Source organism: Myotis myotis, unplaced genomic scaffold (genome assembly GCF_014108235.1).
Source record: "Myotis myotis isolate mMyoMyo1 unplaced genomic scaffold, mMyoMyo1.p scaffold_m19_p_10, whole genome shotgun sequence".
NCBI lineage: Eukaryota > Metazoa > Chordata > Mammalia > Chiroptera > Vespertilionidae > Myotis > Myotis myotis.
The window spans coordinates 7,728,002-7,743,599 of record NW_023416314.1 but is presented as its reverse complement, the minus strand read 5'-3'; the positions used below and the strand labels follow the sequence as shown (position 1 = coordinate 7,743,599).

Below are 15,598 nucleotides of genomic sequence, written 5' to 3'. Positions count from 1 at the left end.
GAACAGTGCAGAATCTCAGAAGGAAGGCGGGGGAGGGTGGATGGGTGGGAGGTAATCAACCAAATACCTTGTATGCATATATGCATAACCCATGGACACAGACAATAGGGTGCTGAAGGCTTGGGCCTAGGGGTGGGGGTGGCCTGCAGGGGGTCAATGGGAGTAAAAAGGGAACATATGTAATACTTTCAACAATAAAGAATAAAAAAAAAGTTATAACTTAAAAAGAAACTGGCAGTGAGCCAGATTTGGCCTGTGGGTCTATAATTTGCTGATCCCTAATTATAGGTAAAGATGAAGAAAAATTTTTATTTCTTAAAGTTAATTTGAAAAATATGACTCTTTTCTTAAAAAATGAAATATTTTAAGAAAAAAATAATCATCATTATTTTTGCAGCAAAGCAATTCCATTTGCAATTACCCAGCAAAACTGATTCAACAATGTCAAAGAATATGGCACTATTACTCTACACTTTTTTTCAAGTAATCTTACCTATTTCCATAGAGTGGTTATTGTCTATATACAAATAATTCCTAAGTTTACATCTCCATCCCAGGTATCTTTGCTGACAATAATTGCCTATTAAATATCTCCACTTGGATATCATTCAGGAGATCTTGAACTCAGTAATGAAGGGACATGTTCTCCTTCACTTCCAAGCCTCTGCAGAACCTATTCCCTCTGCCTCCCCATCTTTCTTCTAGCTAACACCTACTAGTATACATTCTTCAGTCTCATGTTAGAAGTCACCTTCTTTATGATGTCCCAAAACTGACCTAAATGCCTTCATAGATGCAGATATAATGCCATTTATTTATATTGACCATGGGAACTGTCATACTGTATTTATCAACTTACTAATTTAGCTCCCCTACTAAACTATAAGTTCTATGTGTGTATGAGCTGTATTTTGTTCAATAGTCTACCTAAGAGTCTAACATTATGTCTGGCAGATAGTTGAAACTCAATAAATATCGGTTGAATAAATGTTGAATCTTACCAGCAAACAGCTTCTTAAGGTGAGACTGAATTACTGAAGGATTGGTAGACTGGCCCAATATTTCTAACAAGTCATCATCACCAATAAAATAAAATCTTGGAAATGCTGAGCGTTTTTCCTAATAAAAGTAAAACAAAAAAAAATAACCTTTTCTTTTCAAAAAAGTACTGTTAAATAGTTTACATTTTATTACATAAATATTTTTAAAAAAACATGCCTCCAAAAATTCATTTAATGATTTCTGACATCTTTGTAGCTGATCAAGTATTTTCAGTAGACAATTTCTGATTCCTGCATGAGTAGTTAACGTCGTAACTCTGTTGTCTTTCTTGATGTCAGTCATTATTGATCTAAGCAAAGAAAATAACAGTCATTTTCACATCTATTTTAACAGTTTTTTGGCTGACATATATTGAGATTTTATTAACCTGCTTAAAACAAACACAAACTAGAGATAACCCTATACAACACCAACACATAATTATGCTGCTAATAAATAATGCTAAAATTAATAATACCCCATTACCATTTTTAACTTCCCATACTGCAAATTCTTTCATTTCATTTATTCGCTAAACAAACATTAAGCCCCACATCATGGAGCAATTAGGCTAGTGACAGAGAAAAACGTTAAATAATTTCTCATAACATTTCAATAAGGTTATAATAACTGCTAAAAAGGAAATTACAAAGTACTAGTAAAGTGGCTAATAGGCCAACTCTATAGCTTCTCGGAGGAAGTAATTTAAGCTGAGATGATGAATAAAAAGAGAAGTCGGTGATGACGAGGGAAACCGTTTCTGGCAAAGATCCTGGAAAGCAGCTTGGAATGCCTGAGAAGCGATAGGCTCAAGGCACGAATGCGGAAAGGAGAACAGCACGAGAAAAGGTAGAGAAATGGACAGGGGGCAGATCATTTTTCATCCTTAGAGCAAAAGGAAACCATTTTAAAGTTTACTTAAAGCAACAAAGGAAAGAAATGATGAAACTTCACTTTTTAAAAAATTATTCTGGCTGTTGTATGAAAAACTTGTTAAGCAATGACAAGAATAAGTCAGAAGGTTAGGCAGTACTCAAAGTTAGTGACAACAAAAGTGCTTTAGAATAAAATTTTAAAAGTAGAAATATAAAGGGCATATTAAACTATAGTAAGTGAATTAATTGGGTTAAATTTGCTAATTTAATAGATTTGAAAAAGGCATGAGTTATCAAAGATGTCCATTCTATTTCTGCTTTGAGCCTTTAGGTGGTACCATTTATTGACACAGAATCTAAAAGAGAAAATATCTGTGGGAAAGGGATAAACTCATCATTTTAATTCTGATATTTCTCAGAAAAGAAATATGGGCTTAATATAGAGGTTGAGAAGACATCAGGAAATAAAAGGAGAAAATAGAGTGAGAAAAGAACCTAAGGCTGAAAGCTGGAGATGTCTACATCTCAATGTTTTGAGAGGGCTCAGCACTAGGAACTAGGAGCAGAACCAGAGAGACAGGCGGAAACAGGAAAGGACAGCGTCACAGAAGCCAAGGGAAGAAACTCTATAAGAAAAAAAAAAAAATTGCTTAACTCTATTAAATACTAGTCAGAGATAAGAAAAATGCCCAATAAATTTACAATAGCAAAGTTGTGACTTGGTGACTCAAGGAAATATTATATATATATATATATATATAGAGAGAGAGAGAGAGAGAGAGAGAGAGAGAGAGAGAGAGAGAGAAAACAGAAACGAGTTCAAAACAGTCCAGGAAGCACATGGCTGAATGAGAGAAAATAGCTGCTCAGAAATCTACACTAATAAAAGATAAACATGGTAATTGGCGTATGACCGCTACCCTTTTCATTGGCTAATCAGCGAGATATGCAAATTAACTGTCAGCCAAGATGGCGGCTGCCAGCCAGGCAGCTTGAAACTACCATGAGGCTTGGTTGCCTCAGTGACGGAGGATTGTTGGAGGAAACCAACGTTCCCGCCTGCAGCTGCAGGCCTCTGAGCGGGCAGTTTAAGAAACATTGTAACAAATACCACCGGACTTCAGCCAGCAGATTTGCAACACTGTAAGCAAAGGCCAGAAACCTACTTTCAGCCACGGAGGCCTAAGAGCTGGAGCCGAGCCTCAAGGTAAAGCTGGCCCAGAATAAAAAAAAAGAAAAAAAGGAGCGGTTGGGAACTTCAGTCACTCCTCAGCCCCTCACCCAGACTGGCCAGGCACCCCAGTGGGGACCTCCACCCTGAAGGGTGTGTGACCAGCTGCAAACAGCCATCATCCCCTCACCCAGGCTGGCCAGGCACCCCAGTGGGGACCCCCACCCTGATCCAGGACACCCTTCAGGGCAAACCAGCCAGCCCCACCCATGCACCAGGCCTCTACCCTATATAGTAAAAGGGTAATATGCCTCCCGGCACCGGGATCAGTGTGACAGGGGGCAGTGCCCAAACCCCCTGATCGCCCTGAGGCTCTGTGTGTGACAGGGGGCGGGGCCCCAACCCCCTGAGCAGCGCTGCTCTGTGCCTGATAGGGGGGAGCTCCCCAACCTCCCCCCCCCCCCACGGGCCCTGCTCTGTGTGTGATGGGGTAGAGCCATAACCTCCCCATCGGCCCTGCCCTGAGTGTGAGAGTGGCGGCGCCCCAACCCCCTGATCGGCCCTGCTCTGTGGGTGATAGAGGGCGGTGCCCCAACCCCCTGATGGGCCCTGCTCTGTGTGTGACGGGGGCAGCGCCCCAACCCCCTGATTGGCCCTGCTCTGTGCATACCAGGGGGTGGCGCCGCAACCTCCCCATCGACCCTGCCTTGAGTGTGACAGGGGACGGTGTCCCAACCCCCCAATTGGCCCTACCCTGAGCGTGACTGAGGGTGGCATCACAACCTACCAATCAGCCCTGCTCTGTGCATGACAGGGGAAGGCGCCCCAACTCCCCAATCGGCCCTGCTCTGAGCCCGACCAGGGGCTGCACCTAGGGATTGGGCCTGCCCTCTGCCACCCGGGAGCAGGCCTAAGCCAGCAGGTCGTTATCTTCCGAGGAGTCCCAGACTGCAAGAGGGCACAGGCTGGGCTGAGGGACCCCCTCTCCCCCCCGAGTGCACAAATTTTTGTGCACCGGGCCTCTAGTAGCTATATAACCATAGAGAAAGAATTGGAATACACAGATGATTCTAATAATGAAAAAGTAATTACTTGCATTAAACACCTTATAATATGAATAAAAACTGCCATATGTGTCTATGTCTTAGGTAGTTGTACTGACCTAAAATCTTCATCCACTCTATTGAAGCGTGCCTGTTCTTTTGGCAATGCTCCACGGCCAAAAATGGGCTCCAAATACACCCACTTTCTCTGAATATGGTTTAAATTCTGCAGGTACTCATCTAACTGTGCAAGTTTTCTTTCCCAAATTGACACTTTATCTTCAAATCCTTTATAATAAGGAGAATCCTTTAAGGACTGAAGAAGGCATCTATTATCTCCAACTTGATTTACTATATCTTTCCAGTCTTTAATCAGCTTGATGGTTCGTTTTTGGCTGTCTTCATAATCAGTCAATGTAAACACTGCTCCAACTCCCCAAAGATCAAGTTCACGTAAAGCTTCTCTGATTGTAACTTCACCATGTGCCCGACTATTTAAATCCTATTTAACACAAAATATCCATGTTTATTACTTCAACATTAATTATCACATAAATAAATTGTAAGAAGTCTAATTTATAAGATGATATATTTTTCAGTGGATATATTTTAGAGGGTAAAAGAGAATTACTGGCTAATGTATCCATGAATATCAGATACAAAGTACCCAGGTTCACATGGTTAAAGTCCTGCACCTTATGTTTTCCACTTCTAAACAAGAAAAACAGAAAATTCAAGCATTGCCCTAACTGGTTTGGCTCAGTGGGTAGAGCATCGGCCTGCAAACTGAAGGGTCCCAGGTTCAATTCCAGTCAAGGGCACATGCCCAGGTTGCAGGCTCCACCCCAATAGGCAGGAGGCAGCCAATCCATGATTCTCTCTCATCACTGATGTTTCTATCTCTCTCCCCCTCTCCCTACCTCTATGAAATCAATAAAAAAAATTTTTTTAAAGAAAATTCAAGCATCCATCACAAAATACAAAACAATCAGATTTAAAGTTTTTCATGCCTCAGACATTGTATGTAACTTAAGTGTAAGTTCTGATACATCTAAAGTGATTAGCAACCATCCTGATTTATCTTCTACAGCAGTCGCATTTATAACCTCACGAATATCTAAATATGTTCCAGGGTTATCAACAAACATACATTTTAGGTAGGAAATAGATCAATTTTCTCTCAAATAAGAGGTTTATATTGTTGTTTCTGTACTCTCATATACAGTGCTAGATATAATCAGATGTACTGCTACTGAAAGAATGATGGAATAATGGAACATTGTCACTACTTAAAGGGAAGAAAAAAATTTAACTTGCTTTTTTATTAAATAACCAAATATAAAGCAAAATCACATGCTAAAAAGGTCGGATATGTAAGATATTTATGTAAGTGATTCTTACTTTAAGGTCTGAAGCTTTGGCAACAATTGTATCAGCTAATCTGAGAAGATCACCAAACAGTAATTTCTCTAGACTAGTCCCCCTAGGAAGGCCAAGTAGACGAAAAAGGTCAAGCCAATGGTCTGGAGAAAGATGTTCCCCTCGCACATATTTCAAGATAGGAATTACCATCTGTTAAAAAAGGGGGGAAAAAATGCATGTATACATATATGAGCAAAATGCAAATTTGTATTTACTATTAGGTATAAAAATTTAATTATTCATCTTGTTACTACATAATAAAAAGATAATTTTTAAATAGAATGAGTAAAACTATCTTACTTTATATTTGTCGACTTCTGATTGTAATTTCACGGTCATTACTGAATGTTCTTCAGCTTTTCTTAATTTGTCATGCCAAGTCATCAAAAATTCCTCAAACAGATACGTCTTAGTCCTATAAAATACCAGAAACACACCTTAAAACTTACATCCCAAAAAGCACTACCAAATCATAAAAATCTAAATATTATTTATGAATCAAACCGAAAAGTAATCCAATCTTCATTGGCCATTTCCTGAAATCCTTGCTGAAACTCCTCATAAAGAGCCCAAATTTGTGCACAGCTCTCAATGTCTTTAGAAATGCTGTATGCCAAAGAGAAGTTAGGCTCTTCTAGTCCAAAATGCTGGCAATCATCACTATTAAAAAATAATGAAATATCATTAAATTTTAAAAGAAGGAAAATTGTTAAATATCATTATTTAACTGTATCCCCTATGTGTGTGTGTGTGTGTGTGTGTGTGTGTATAAGCTTGTGTGTTTGATAGTGGAGGTACACAGTGGGAGACTATGCCAACTTTACCTGAGAATTAAAGTTGGCATGAGCTTTTACTTAGGCATGATCTTTTCTAAATTCATTAATATGCATTTTTACAAGGGAGTCAAAGCAAAGTTGGTAACATATATAAATATATTTTATGTGCATTATATGTTATGTAATATGTAATTTACATTCATAATTGTATATATTTATGGATTAATATGAGAATATTCTCAATTGAAAGGGTTAGCTTTTAGAATATAAGATATCCTTCATTTAATTGGTGTAAAACCATTTAATAAATGTGATACTAAAACTTCTACTCATCTATGAAAGCAATTAGTTTATGGCTACATTTGCCTAAATAATCAAAAATAAAACAATGCTCAAATGTAATACTTTGTATCATTATAACATAACACAATAAATTTTTAATTTGAGGTCTCTTTTTATTATTTTACTAGGTTCATTTTTTTCCTCTGAGCCCTGAAAGTAATTTTATATATTCATTTTATATATTCCTTTAAAAAAAATGAGATCACAGAAAGTAAGTATTCCAACTCCCTACTTTAACTTTTCAATAAATTTAATTTTCTGTTCTATTTTTAGACCTAACCAGAATTTGCTTTTCTTTTAGTATCCTTTTATAATCTAACCACAACTCCTAGGAAAGCAGTAGCATGATCACTTATTATTTGTATCTTAAACTATTGAAATTTATAAGGAAAGACAAAGATAACAGATATAAGAAAATTACTAACTTAATATATAAGATTTTTTTCAAATGAGTACTATCAATTTTAAAGAAAAAAAAACATACACCAGCTTTTTTCTTATGACTTCAAGATCATCAAACTCAACTTTCTTCTCTTTTATTAACTTTGCACTTTCATCGAGGGTATTTTGCTGGCCAGTGTCAATAACATCATCGCCGGGCTTTAGTTGGTCCCAACGAGCTTTAAATTTTTCCAATTCTTGATAATAGATCTGAAGACGTGATTTCACATTTCCTTTCATCACTTCAATCTATAAGCCAACAGAGTTTATATAATTTAATTCAGAGTAAAATCTCACTTTATTTTCACATTTTTATTTCTATTTTCTATTTAAGTGAAAAATATCAATACTAACATTTCAAATGATTTTTAATTAATTCAAGTGTAAAAAAATAATTCAGATGCATAAAATTAGACCACAAATTTAATTTAAGAGATAGTTCACAAATATCAACATTAGGAAATCATTCATGTGATTAACAGCACCCACTAGCAAAAAGCTAATGTGATTAAAAAAAAAAAAAAAAAAAAAAGTTGTTTAATGAGTGCCAGTTGTTCTACCTGAGGGCCTTTCCCAATCTCCCATACAGCTAAAGGGCAAAAGATTAAATTCTGGTCAATGGGATATGAGTGCAATAGATATGTGCAACGTCCAGGTTGTACCCTTAACAGATACCATACACAGCAGTAAACAAATTAATTCATAAGAAAGTATAAAAATAACATTACATGTATTCTTGAATGGCAGTAAGTGAAGATAAACTACGTGAAAAGATCATCATAAAGTGTTTCATTATATAGAAATACTGAGGGAGTCAATTTAATCAGCAATATAAAATTCTTATAAACTTGAACTACAATCCAAGAAATCTTGTGAGAAAAAATTAAGTTTCCATTTTAACAAAATGACTAAAAGGATCTTACCTGATCTTTAATCATAAGTTGGTGGCTTTCCATCATCAACTCAAATTTATCCCACTTAGCCTTCAGATTGCTAATTGTTTCTAAACCTCCGCCTGCCACAGTTCGTAAAAGTCTGTTTTTATCTTCAGCTTCTTGAAATAAAGGCAAAATCTAAAGGTCAAAGAAATGAAAAAAACATCACTTTTTTAATTCCATTCATTTTAATTTTTATTTCATGATTTGCTTTTTAAAAATCAAGATTTGCTTTTAAATAATTTGTTAAATTCCTGGATATAAAGTTTATAATGTTTATTTATTTATTATTATTATTATATACAAACTGAACCAAGACAGCCTGACGTTAGAAATTTAAAAAGTAGACTAAAAGTGGTAACATGAGGCTGAATAAAACTGTAAATCCATAAAGATAATACAATAGCTATTCAAAGTAAAGTTGTTATTATAAATGTTGTATACATAAGAAAATGCTAAAAAGGTTTCTAAAATAACTAAAATTAGTGATTACCTAAGAATATAAGTTAATTAAATGTCCTACTTAATAAGGAAAGAAAAGCCCTGAAAAGGGGTACTTAAGAAACTGACAACTGAAGAAGTAAAATCAAGCTCCTGCATTCTGTTTCTACTCGAAATGTCCTGAGTCATGTAGTTAGCAACTTGTTCAATGGTCCAGGTATAGGAATAGGTGCTAAACTGCTTGAAGTGCTTAAGTCTTTTAAAGCACTATAAAACAAGTGTCCTATAAATTAATACTGTACTTTTACTAATGAACAAAGCAGTAATATCCATAGGAAGATTTTTTAATCACTGTGCTTACATAATAGACAATATTTGCTTAGAATGATCTGCCTCAAAATCTCAGCCTGGTTTGTTTGCTGCTTATCTTCCAGGTCTCAGTTCAAATGTCATCTGTCTGAGAAGGTCTCTCAGGACCACCTACCCAGTTGAGCTATGCTTGCTCTTTCACTTCTCTTGCTCCTTCTCCCCATTTTCTCCTCTCCCTCTTCTTCTCCTCCCTTTCCCTCTCCCCTCTCTTCCCCCACACATGAATGTGCATTCCATGAGAACAGAGCATGTTCACAGCTGCAATCCCTACTCCTAGCACAAAGCCTGGAATACATCTAGCGACCCATACATATCTGTCAAATAAGCAAATGAGTGAGTGCCTCTGTGCTTTCACTAACTGCCACTCCTCATAATTCCATTCCTTCTTTAGGTAATTCCTTCTACTAGACAAATACATTGTTTTATTTGCCTTTAAACCCTCATTTATACCATTAAGCCTTATATATCATAAAAAATGTTGTAATTCCTCCCACCATGAAGATATATTACTTTACTCACCCTTAAACTCTCAATTTTAAGTCTAACACATAGTAGGGACACATAAAATTTGTATTCTGATTTGAATTATTTCTCCTCCTTCCTCTAAACATAACTAAAATCATCCATAATAAGTTTTATAAAACTTTGGCTTGCCTCTTCTGGACTCTACCTTTCTGGATATGTTGTTATAAATCTTTACCACTCTGTTATCTTTGTCTCTAATTATGAGCTCCTCCATTGTGTGTGTGTGTGTGTGTGTGTGTGTGTGTGTATGTGTGTGTTTCTCATTCAGCTCTAACTTTACACTTTACCATGCTAAAATTACAACCCTTGAAGTAGCAGCATGAATTATTTAAATTTAGTCTTATTCTAATAATCCACATCATAAAATACACTGCAAATTTTTCTGAAGCCAATAATAAGCATTTTTTCATTGTTGACAGTATTACATATGTCCCCCATTTTCCCGCTTTACCCAGCCCCTGCCCCATCCCAGGCCTTTAGCACACTGTTGTCTGTGTCCAAGGTCTATGCATATCTACACTAATAAAAGAGAAACATGCAAATTGGTGTCACTCTGCTACGCCCACCAGCCAATCAGGATGAGTATGCAAATTAGCCCAACAAAGATGGCGGTTAATTTGAATATGCAGGCACGGAGCAAAGACTGAAGATGACTGAAGACTGAAGAGGCTTGGCTTCTCCGCTGCGGCCAGAGAGAAGGCCTGGGTCCCGGGTGCCAGAGGAAAACCGGTGCCAGCAGCCAGAGGAAAGAAGGCCTATTGCACGAATCTCTTCATGCAACAGGCCTCTAGTATGCATATAAGTTATTTCATTAATCTCTTCCAGCCCCCTATCACGCTCCCCTCTGAGATCTGTCAGTCTGTTTCATGCATCCATGCCTCCGGACCTATTTTGTTTATCAGTTTATTTTGTTCATTAGATTCCACATGTAAGTCCGATCATGTGATATTTGTCTTTGTCTGGATTATTTACGTAGCTTGGCATAATAATCCCCAGGTTCATACATGATGTCACAAACAGTAAGAGATCATTCCTTTTTAACACTGGCATTATTGTTACTGTTTCATTATACCAACATAATATCACGTGTCTAATCATGAACTAACCATTTGGACTAGATTATATGGACGTCATTATAATATTGAAATTATATGCTATTTCTAAATCGCCACAAAAAATACCTAATTTAAACATCTCCAATAAATAAGATCAATTTTAAACTTTCTTTGTAATTCTCACCTGTGGCTTCTGTTCTTGTAGTTTACTATACTGCACATTTGCATTACCTATCTCTTCCACAGACTGGGGCATAATTGATAAGACTTCCATAGCTTCACTGACAAATGCATCAATTTCATGTAAATGAGCTGAATAGGTAACATTAAAATATAAGAAATGTTATTATCAACAAAAATATTCATTTACATAATTTCTAAATCAAGAAGGATTAGAAATACTCTAATAATATACATTAAATCCTAAATTATAATTTGCTTTCATAAAACTTAATTTCAAAATGTAGAATAAGCAAGGAAATTTCTTTTCATGAAAGTTGATTTACATTGTACTCTAAAATTTTGAGTAAAAAGTTAAAATATACTCATTCTTAGTAAATTTTACTCAAAATTAGGAAATTTTTCAGTCTTTTAAATAATATGCAAAAATATCTCAGTTTAAAGAAAACAAGAAACAGTGTAATATATTGTAAAATAGTAGTCTTTTGAAGAAGAAGAAGAAGAAACACATTATAGCAGAATTATCTACCTTTCTCAGTAACATATGTAACAAACTGATACTAGCTCAGACTCAAATAATAAAAATGCCTTCAATTTTTAGATCTCTTAGGAGTTGAACATGGATTTTACTGCTGTCTTAAAGTTATCATTTTAAGCACATTTCATAATACTTTCTATATCAGTTTTTATTTTAATTTTCACTGAGATTCATACTTCATAACTATTAAAGTATATGTATTAAAGTACATGCCTCTATATTATAAAATTATGTAAAAATAAAAATGTCTTTACCCTGGACAGACTTCTTCAAAGAAAGCACAAGCACATCAAATAACTTCTGGATGAGGTCATCAATCACAGTCTTCACAGGGCTACAATTAATATTTAAGCAGTCTACCTTGACAGCACTGGAAAATGCCAATGGACACATTTTAACATGAAAAAAAAAAATTAGAGAAAAAGACTAACATTATAATATCATTTCTGTACATTTCTGTTACATTTGAAAATGTATTTCTGCAATACATTTTCAAATGTAACTCAAAAGTATTAGTATGATCTTTAAGCACATTTACATTTCATTTAGAAAAAATGCCATATACTTACTATTATGAGTTTTCATTTATTTTGTTATAATATTACAGGTTTGGGGGTTTTTAAAAATATTTTTATTGATTTCAGAGAGGAAGTGAGAGGGAGGGAGATGGAAACATCAATGATGTCTACTGGGTATGGAGCCCACAACCCAGGCATGTGCCCTTGACCAGAATCAAACCCAGGACCCTTCAATCTGCAGGCTGATGTTCTATCCACTGAGCCAAACCAGCTAGAGCTATAATATTACAGTTTTGATCATCCATCATGTTTATAAAAAAGGCAGCAATTACAAATTACTAATGTATGAACATGAATATATTTAAATATTCATAAGATATAATTGTCACAGCATGTAACATACATTTTTAAAATACTTATAAAATATATTCACTATTCTACAAAGTATAAACAATAATGATAAGGGAAAGAAAATAAGGGTAGAAAGTGAATATAGATTATTAAACAAAAAAATAACATTTATACCTACCAAAATAACAAAAATATAATGAATTGTTAATTCATGTGTTCAATTGTGTCGGCGAACAGAGCTCTCAGATTTATTGGCAATAGTTTTTAAAAAATGCAACTTTTTCCCGGCCAGTGTGGCTCAGTGGTTGAGCATCAACCTATGAACCAGGAGGTCACAGTTCGATTCCTAATTGGGGCACATGCCAGAGTTGCAGGATCGACCCCCAGTGTGGGATGTGCAGGAGGCAGCCAATCAATGATGCTTTCTAATCATTGATGTTTCTATCTCTCTCTCCCTTCCTCTCTGAAATCAATAAAAAACATATATTTTTAAAAATGCAACTTTTGTGTAGAGCAAATGAGCAATATGTATCAAATACTTTTAAAACAGGCATCATGCTCTTTGTCTTAATAACTTCACCTTCAGAATTTATCCTAAGGAAATTTTCAGGGCAGACTCCAAGATTATATACAAATATTAATTATAATAGTGAAAAATTAGAAATAAGCCAAATGTAGGAGTGACTAAATTATTATATATTCACACAATTAAAAACCACATTTTTGAGAACTAGGTAATAACATGGAAAAATACTATTGAAATAGTGTTAAGTAAAAATAGCAAAATATAGTATGATCCAAATTTTCTAAGTACATATACTAATATGACAAAGTGGGTGGGAAAGGTACTTTATTTTCAGTGCTTTAAAGTTGATAGTTACAGAACAGTCAAGGGGGTGTAAAGTTCAGCATAGGTAAAATAGTCAAAAATACTATAATTACTATGTATGGTGTCAGTAGGTACTAGTTTTATCAGGGTGATCACTTTGTAAGTTATATAAATGTCTAATCACTGGGTTGTACACCTGAAATTAATACAATCTTGTATATCAACAGTAATCAAAAATTTTAAAACTATTTTTAAAAAATTATAAAACAAATGCAGTATTTTAATAATCAGGAAAAATGGCATGTGTTTTTAAGAACACTAATTCTTTGCACGGTACTCTCAATGCAAATTTTAATGTTCTAAACAAACAGAGGTTGAATCAGACTTGTTCACCTGAGGAAAATCTCATATAAGGGCTAAATTATACAAAGTTAACAAAAAAAGTCTGTCTTCTTCATCTTTGTACTCCCATAGGACAAAATTCTACATGTTATAAATGCTCACTAAATATTTATAGAAAGAATAAAAAATGAATTAATAAAAATGGTATTTTCCTTTATAGATACTATATGCACAATTGAACAAGGCCTTTCATAGAGCTTATTATAAAGTGGTTCCAGTTATATGAATTTCAGATAGTGAGGGGGATATATTCTCAAGTAACTGGTTTATGAGGTGCCCCTCTGAGGGCTTCCTCCACATTTAGGGCAATACAAGGTGCAGCACTATACTGTGTGCCTCCCAGGGCATCTGGAAGGAAACAGAGCAGCACTAAAGCAGAGTCGAATGTCATTAGTTTTCTACCCTTTGCTGTGCTCTCAGCAGTAGCTTCTTAGCATTCTTAGACAGTGCCTATGCGTATCAAATATTAGATCCTCATGCCAAATCCGTATAGAATCCTCCTCCCCAATCTAGTCTACCCAAATATGTTCCACCAACAGAGTCTCAGAAGAGAACCTTCTCAGTGTCAGCAAGCTCTACTCAGATGCTACTCAAGTGTCACAGCTGAGCTGGAGGAGGTGTGAAACTGACTTGACTTCTTGCCACTAAGTGAAGAGTACTGTCCCATGGCAAAGCTGATCTGGTACAAAAGAACTATCACTTTAACTTCTAATACCTTGGAAGTCGTTCTACTTCTTTTCCTTTTATTTTCAGCGCTTTAAAATTTTTTTCCCAATCATGAACAGTAGAAAGATGCTTTTCCACGAGAGCTTCCATATCAACTTGCCCAATTATAATCCATTCCTAAGAATGAAAAATATCATTAAAGAAATAGTACTAATAAATTAACATTCTAAAGTTTATGGTCCAACTATTAATATACATTAGGGTCGAACCAATAAAAAGGGACAAGTGTAATTGTAAGTAAATTTCAACTTAAGTATATAAATACAATCATTACTACACATCTAAAGAATGAACAGGGGAAACATCTATATATATAAAAGCCTAAGCGACCAAACTACCGAACGACATTTAACCAGTCGCTATGATGCGCACTGACCACCAGGGGGTAGACGCTCAATGCAGGAGACGCCCCCTGGTGGTCAGTGTGATCCCACAGTAGGAATGCCACTCAGCTAACTGACGGGCACCAGACTCCAGGCTCACAGCTGGTGAGCGCAGCTGCACAAGCCTCTCGTGGCTCCACGGCAGTGCACTACTGAGCAGCAGCAGCAGGCGCAGCGGGACTGGAATGAGCAGGAGCCGCATGCAGCCCAGCCCAGGTGCTCAGGCTCCTCCCCAGCTCCCTGCCACTTCGCGTACTACTACATCCTTCGGGGGATGTTGGATTGCGAGAGGGCGCAGACCAGGCTGAGGGACCCCACTGGTGCACGAATCTGTGCACCTGGCCTCTAATGACAATATAAAAATAGAGTGATCAGCCCTAACCGGTTTGGCTCAGTGGATAGAGTGTCAGCCTGCAGACTGAAAGGTCCCAGGTTCGATTCCAGTCAAGGGCATGTACCTTGGTTGTGGGCACATCCCCAGTGGGAGGTGTGCAGGAGGCAGCTGATCGATGTTTCTCTCTCATCGATGTTTCTAACTCTCTATCCCTCTCCCTTCCTCTCTGTAAAAAATCAATAAAATATATTTTAAAAATAAAATAAAATAAAAAATTTCTTAAAAAAAAAAGAGTGATCATAAAATTTTGTTGAAGAGACCTAAAAAACCCTTACTTTATATTCTCTTATCAAATTTGATATATACTAAGATAGACTCACTACTTTTAAGCCAAGAGCCACTCCAAGCTTCAAATCTGAAAATATTCATATTCAATTTATTCTAGAAATTTAAAAAGCAGAAGCATTGCAGTGGCAGTTAAAATTGTGGCAGTGGTTGAATTCCTAGTCATAGTCTTAGAATCAATATCAATGAGCAATGAATGCAATTAGGGTTTATCTTTAGAGTTAGTGGTAATAATACACTTAAACAAAAGCAAAATGTTTAATCACATCATCTCAATTTCATTCACTTCAAAGGCTTCCCTCCATGGATTGCTCTTGTTCCAAAGAATGAAGAAAATGATATATTTCCCTAAAAGAAATTAAAATTGGCACAACATTCCAAGTTGACAGAACAATCTTTTAAAAAGCTACTTTCTCAATCTTCAAATAGTCAAAGAAATAAATCATCTGTCACAAAAACCTACCCTGTATAAGAATCCTTAATCCCAGCTTTCTGGTTTGCGATATTTTTATTTTATATCACACAATGCAAATTATTGGTTTGTATATGTAATACT

The 15,598-nt window shown here is 35.9% G+C and overlaps 1 protein-coding gene across 3 annotated transcripts in view; it reads right to left on the bottom strand.

The window, feature by feature from the left end:
- Positions 1–15,598, bottom strand: part of DYNC2H1 (dynein cytoplasmic 2 heavy chain 1) — a 300,856-nt gene that overhangs the window by 256,968 nt on the left and 28,290 nt on the right. For all 3 annotated transcript variants that reach the window (XM_036324418.1, XM_036324416.1, XM_036324417.1), the window contains exons 18-28: positions 13,970–14,097; positions 11,409–11,524; positions 10,621–10,748; positions 8,035–8,184; positions 7,155–7,360; positions 6,057–6,212; positions 5,853–5,967; positions 5,532–5,702; positions 4,250–4,632; positions 1,219–1,351; positions 1,002–1,119 (exon numbers count right to left, since the gene is read on the bottom strand). In XM_036324418.1, the coding sequence (XP_036180311.1) occupies positions 1,002–1,119; positions 1,219–1,351; positions 4,250–4,632; positions 5,532–5,702; positions 5,853–5,967; positions 6,057–6,212; positions 7,155–7,360; positions 8,035–8,184; positions 10,621–10,748; positions 11,409–11,524; positions 13,970–14,097 (1,804 nt within the window). The remainder of the gene's footprint in view (positions 1–1,001; positions 1,120–1,218; positions 1,352–4,249; positions 4,633–5,531; positions 5,703–5,852; positions 5,968–6,056; positions 6,213–7,154; positions 7,361–8,034; positions 8,185–10,620; positions 10,749–11,408; positions 11,525–13,969; positions 14,098–15,598) is intronic.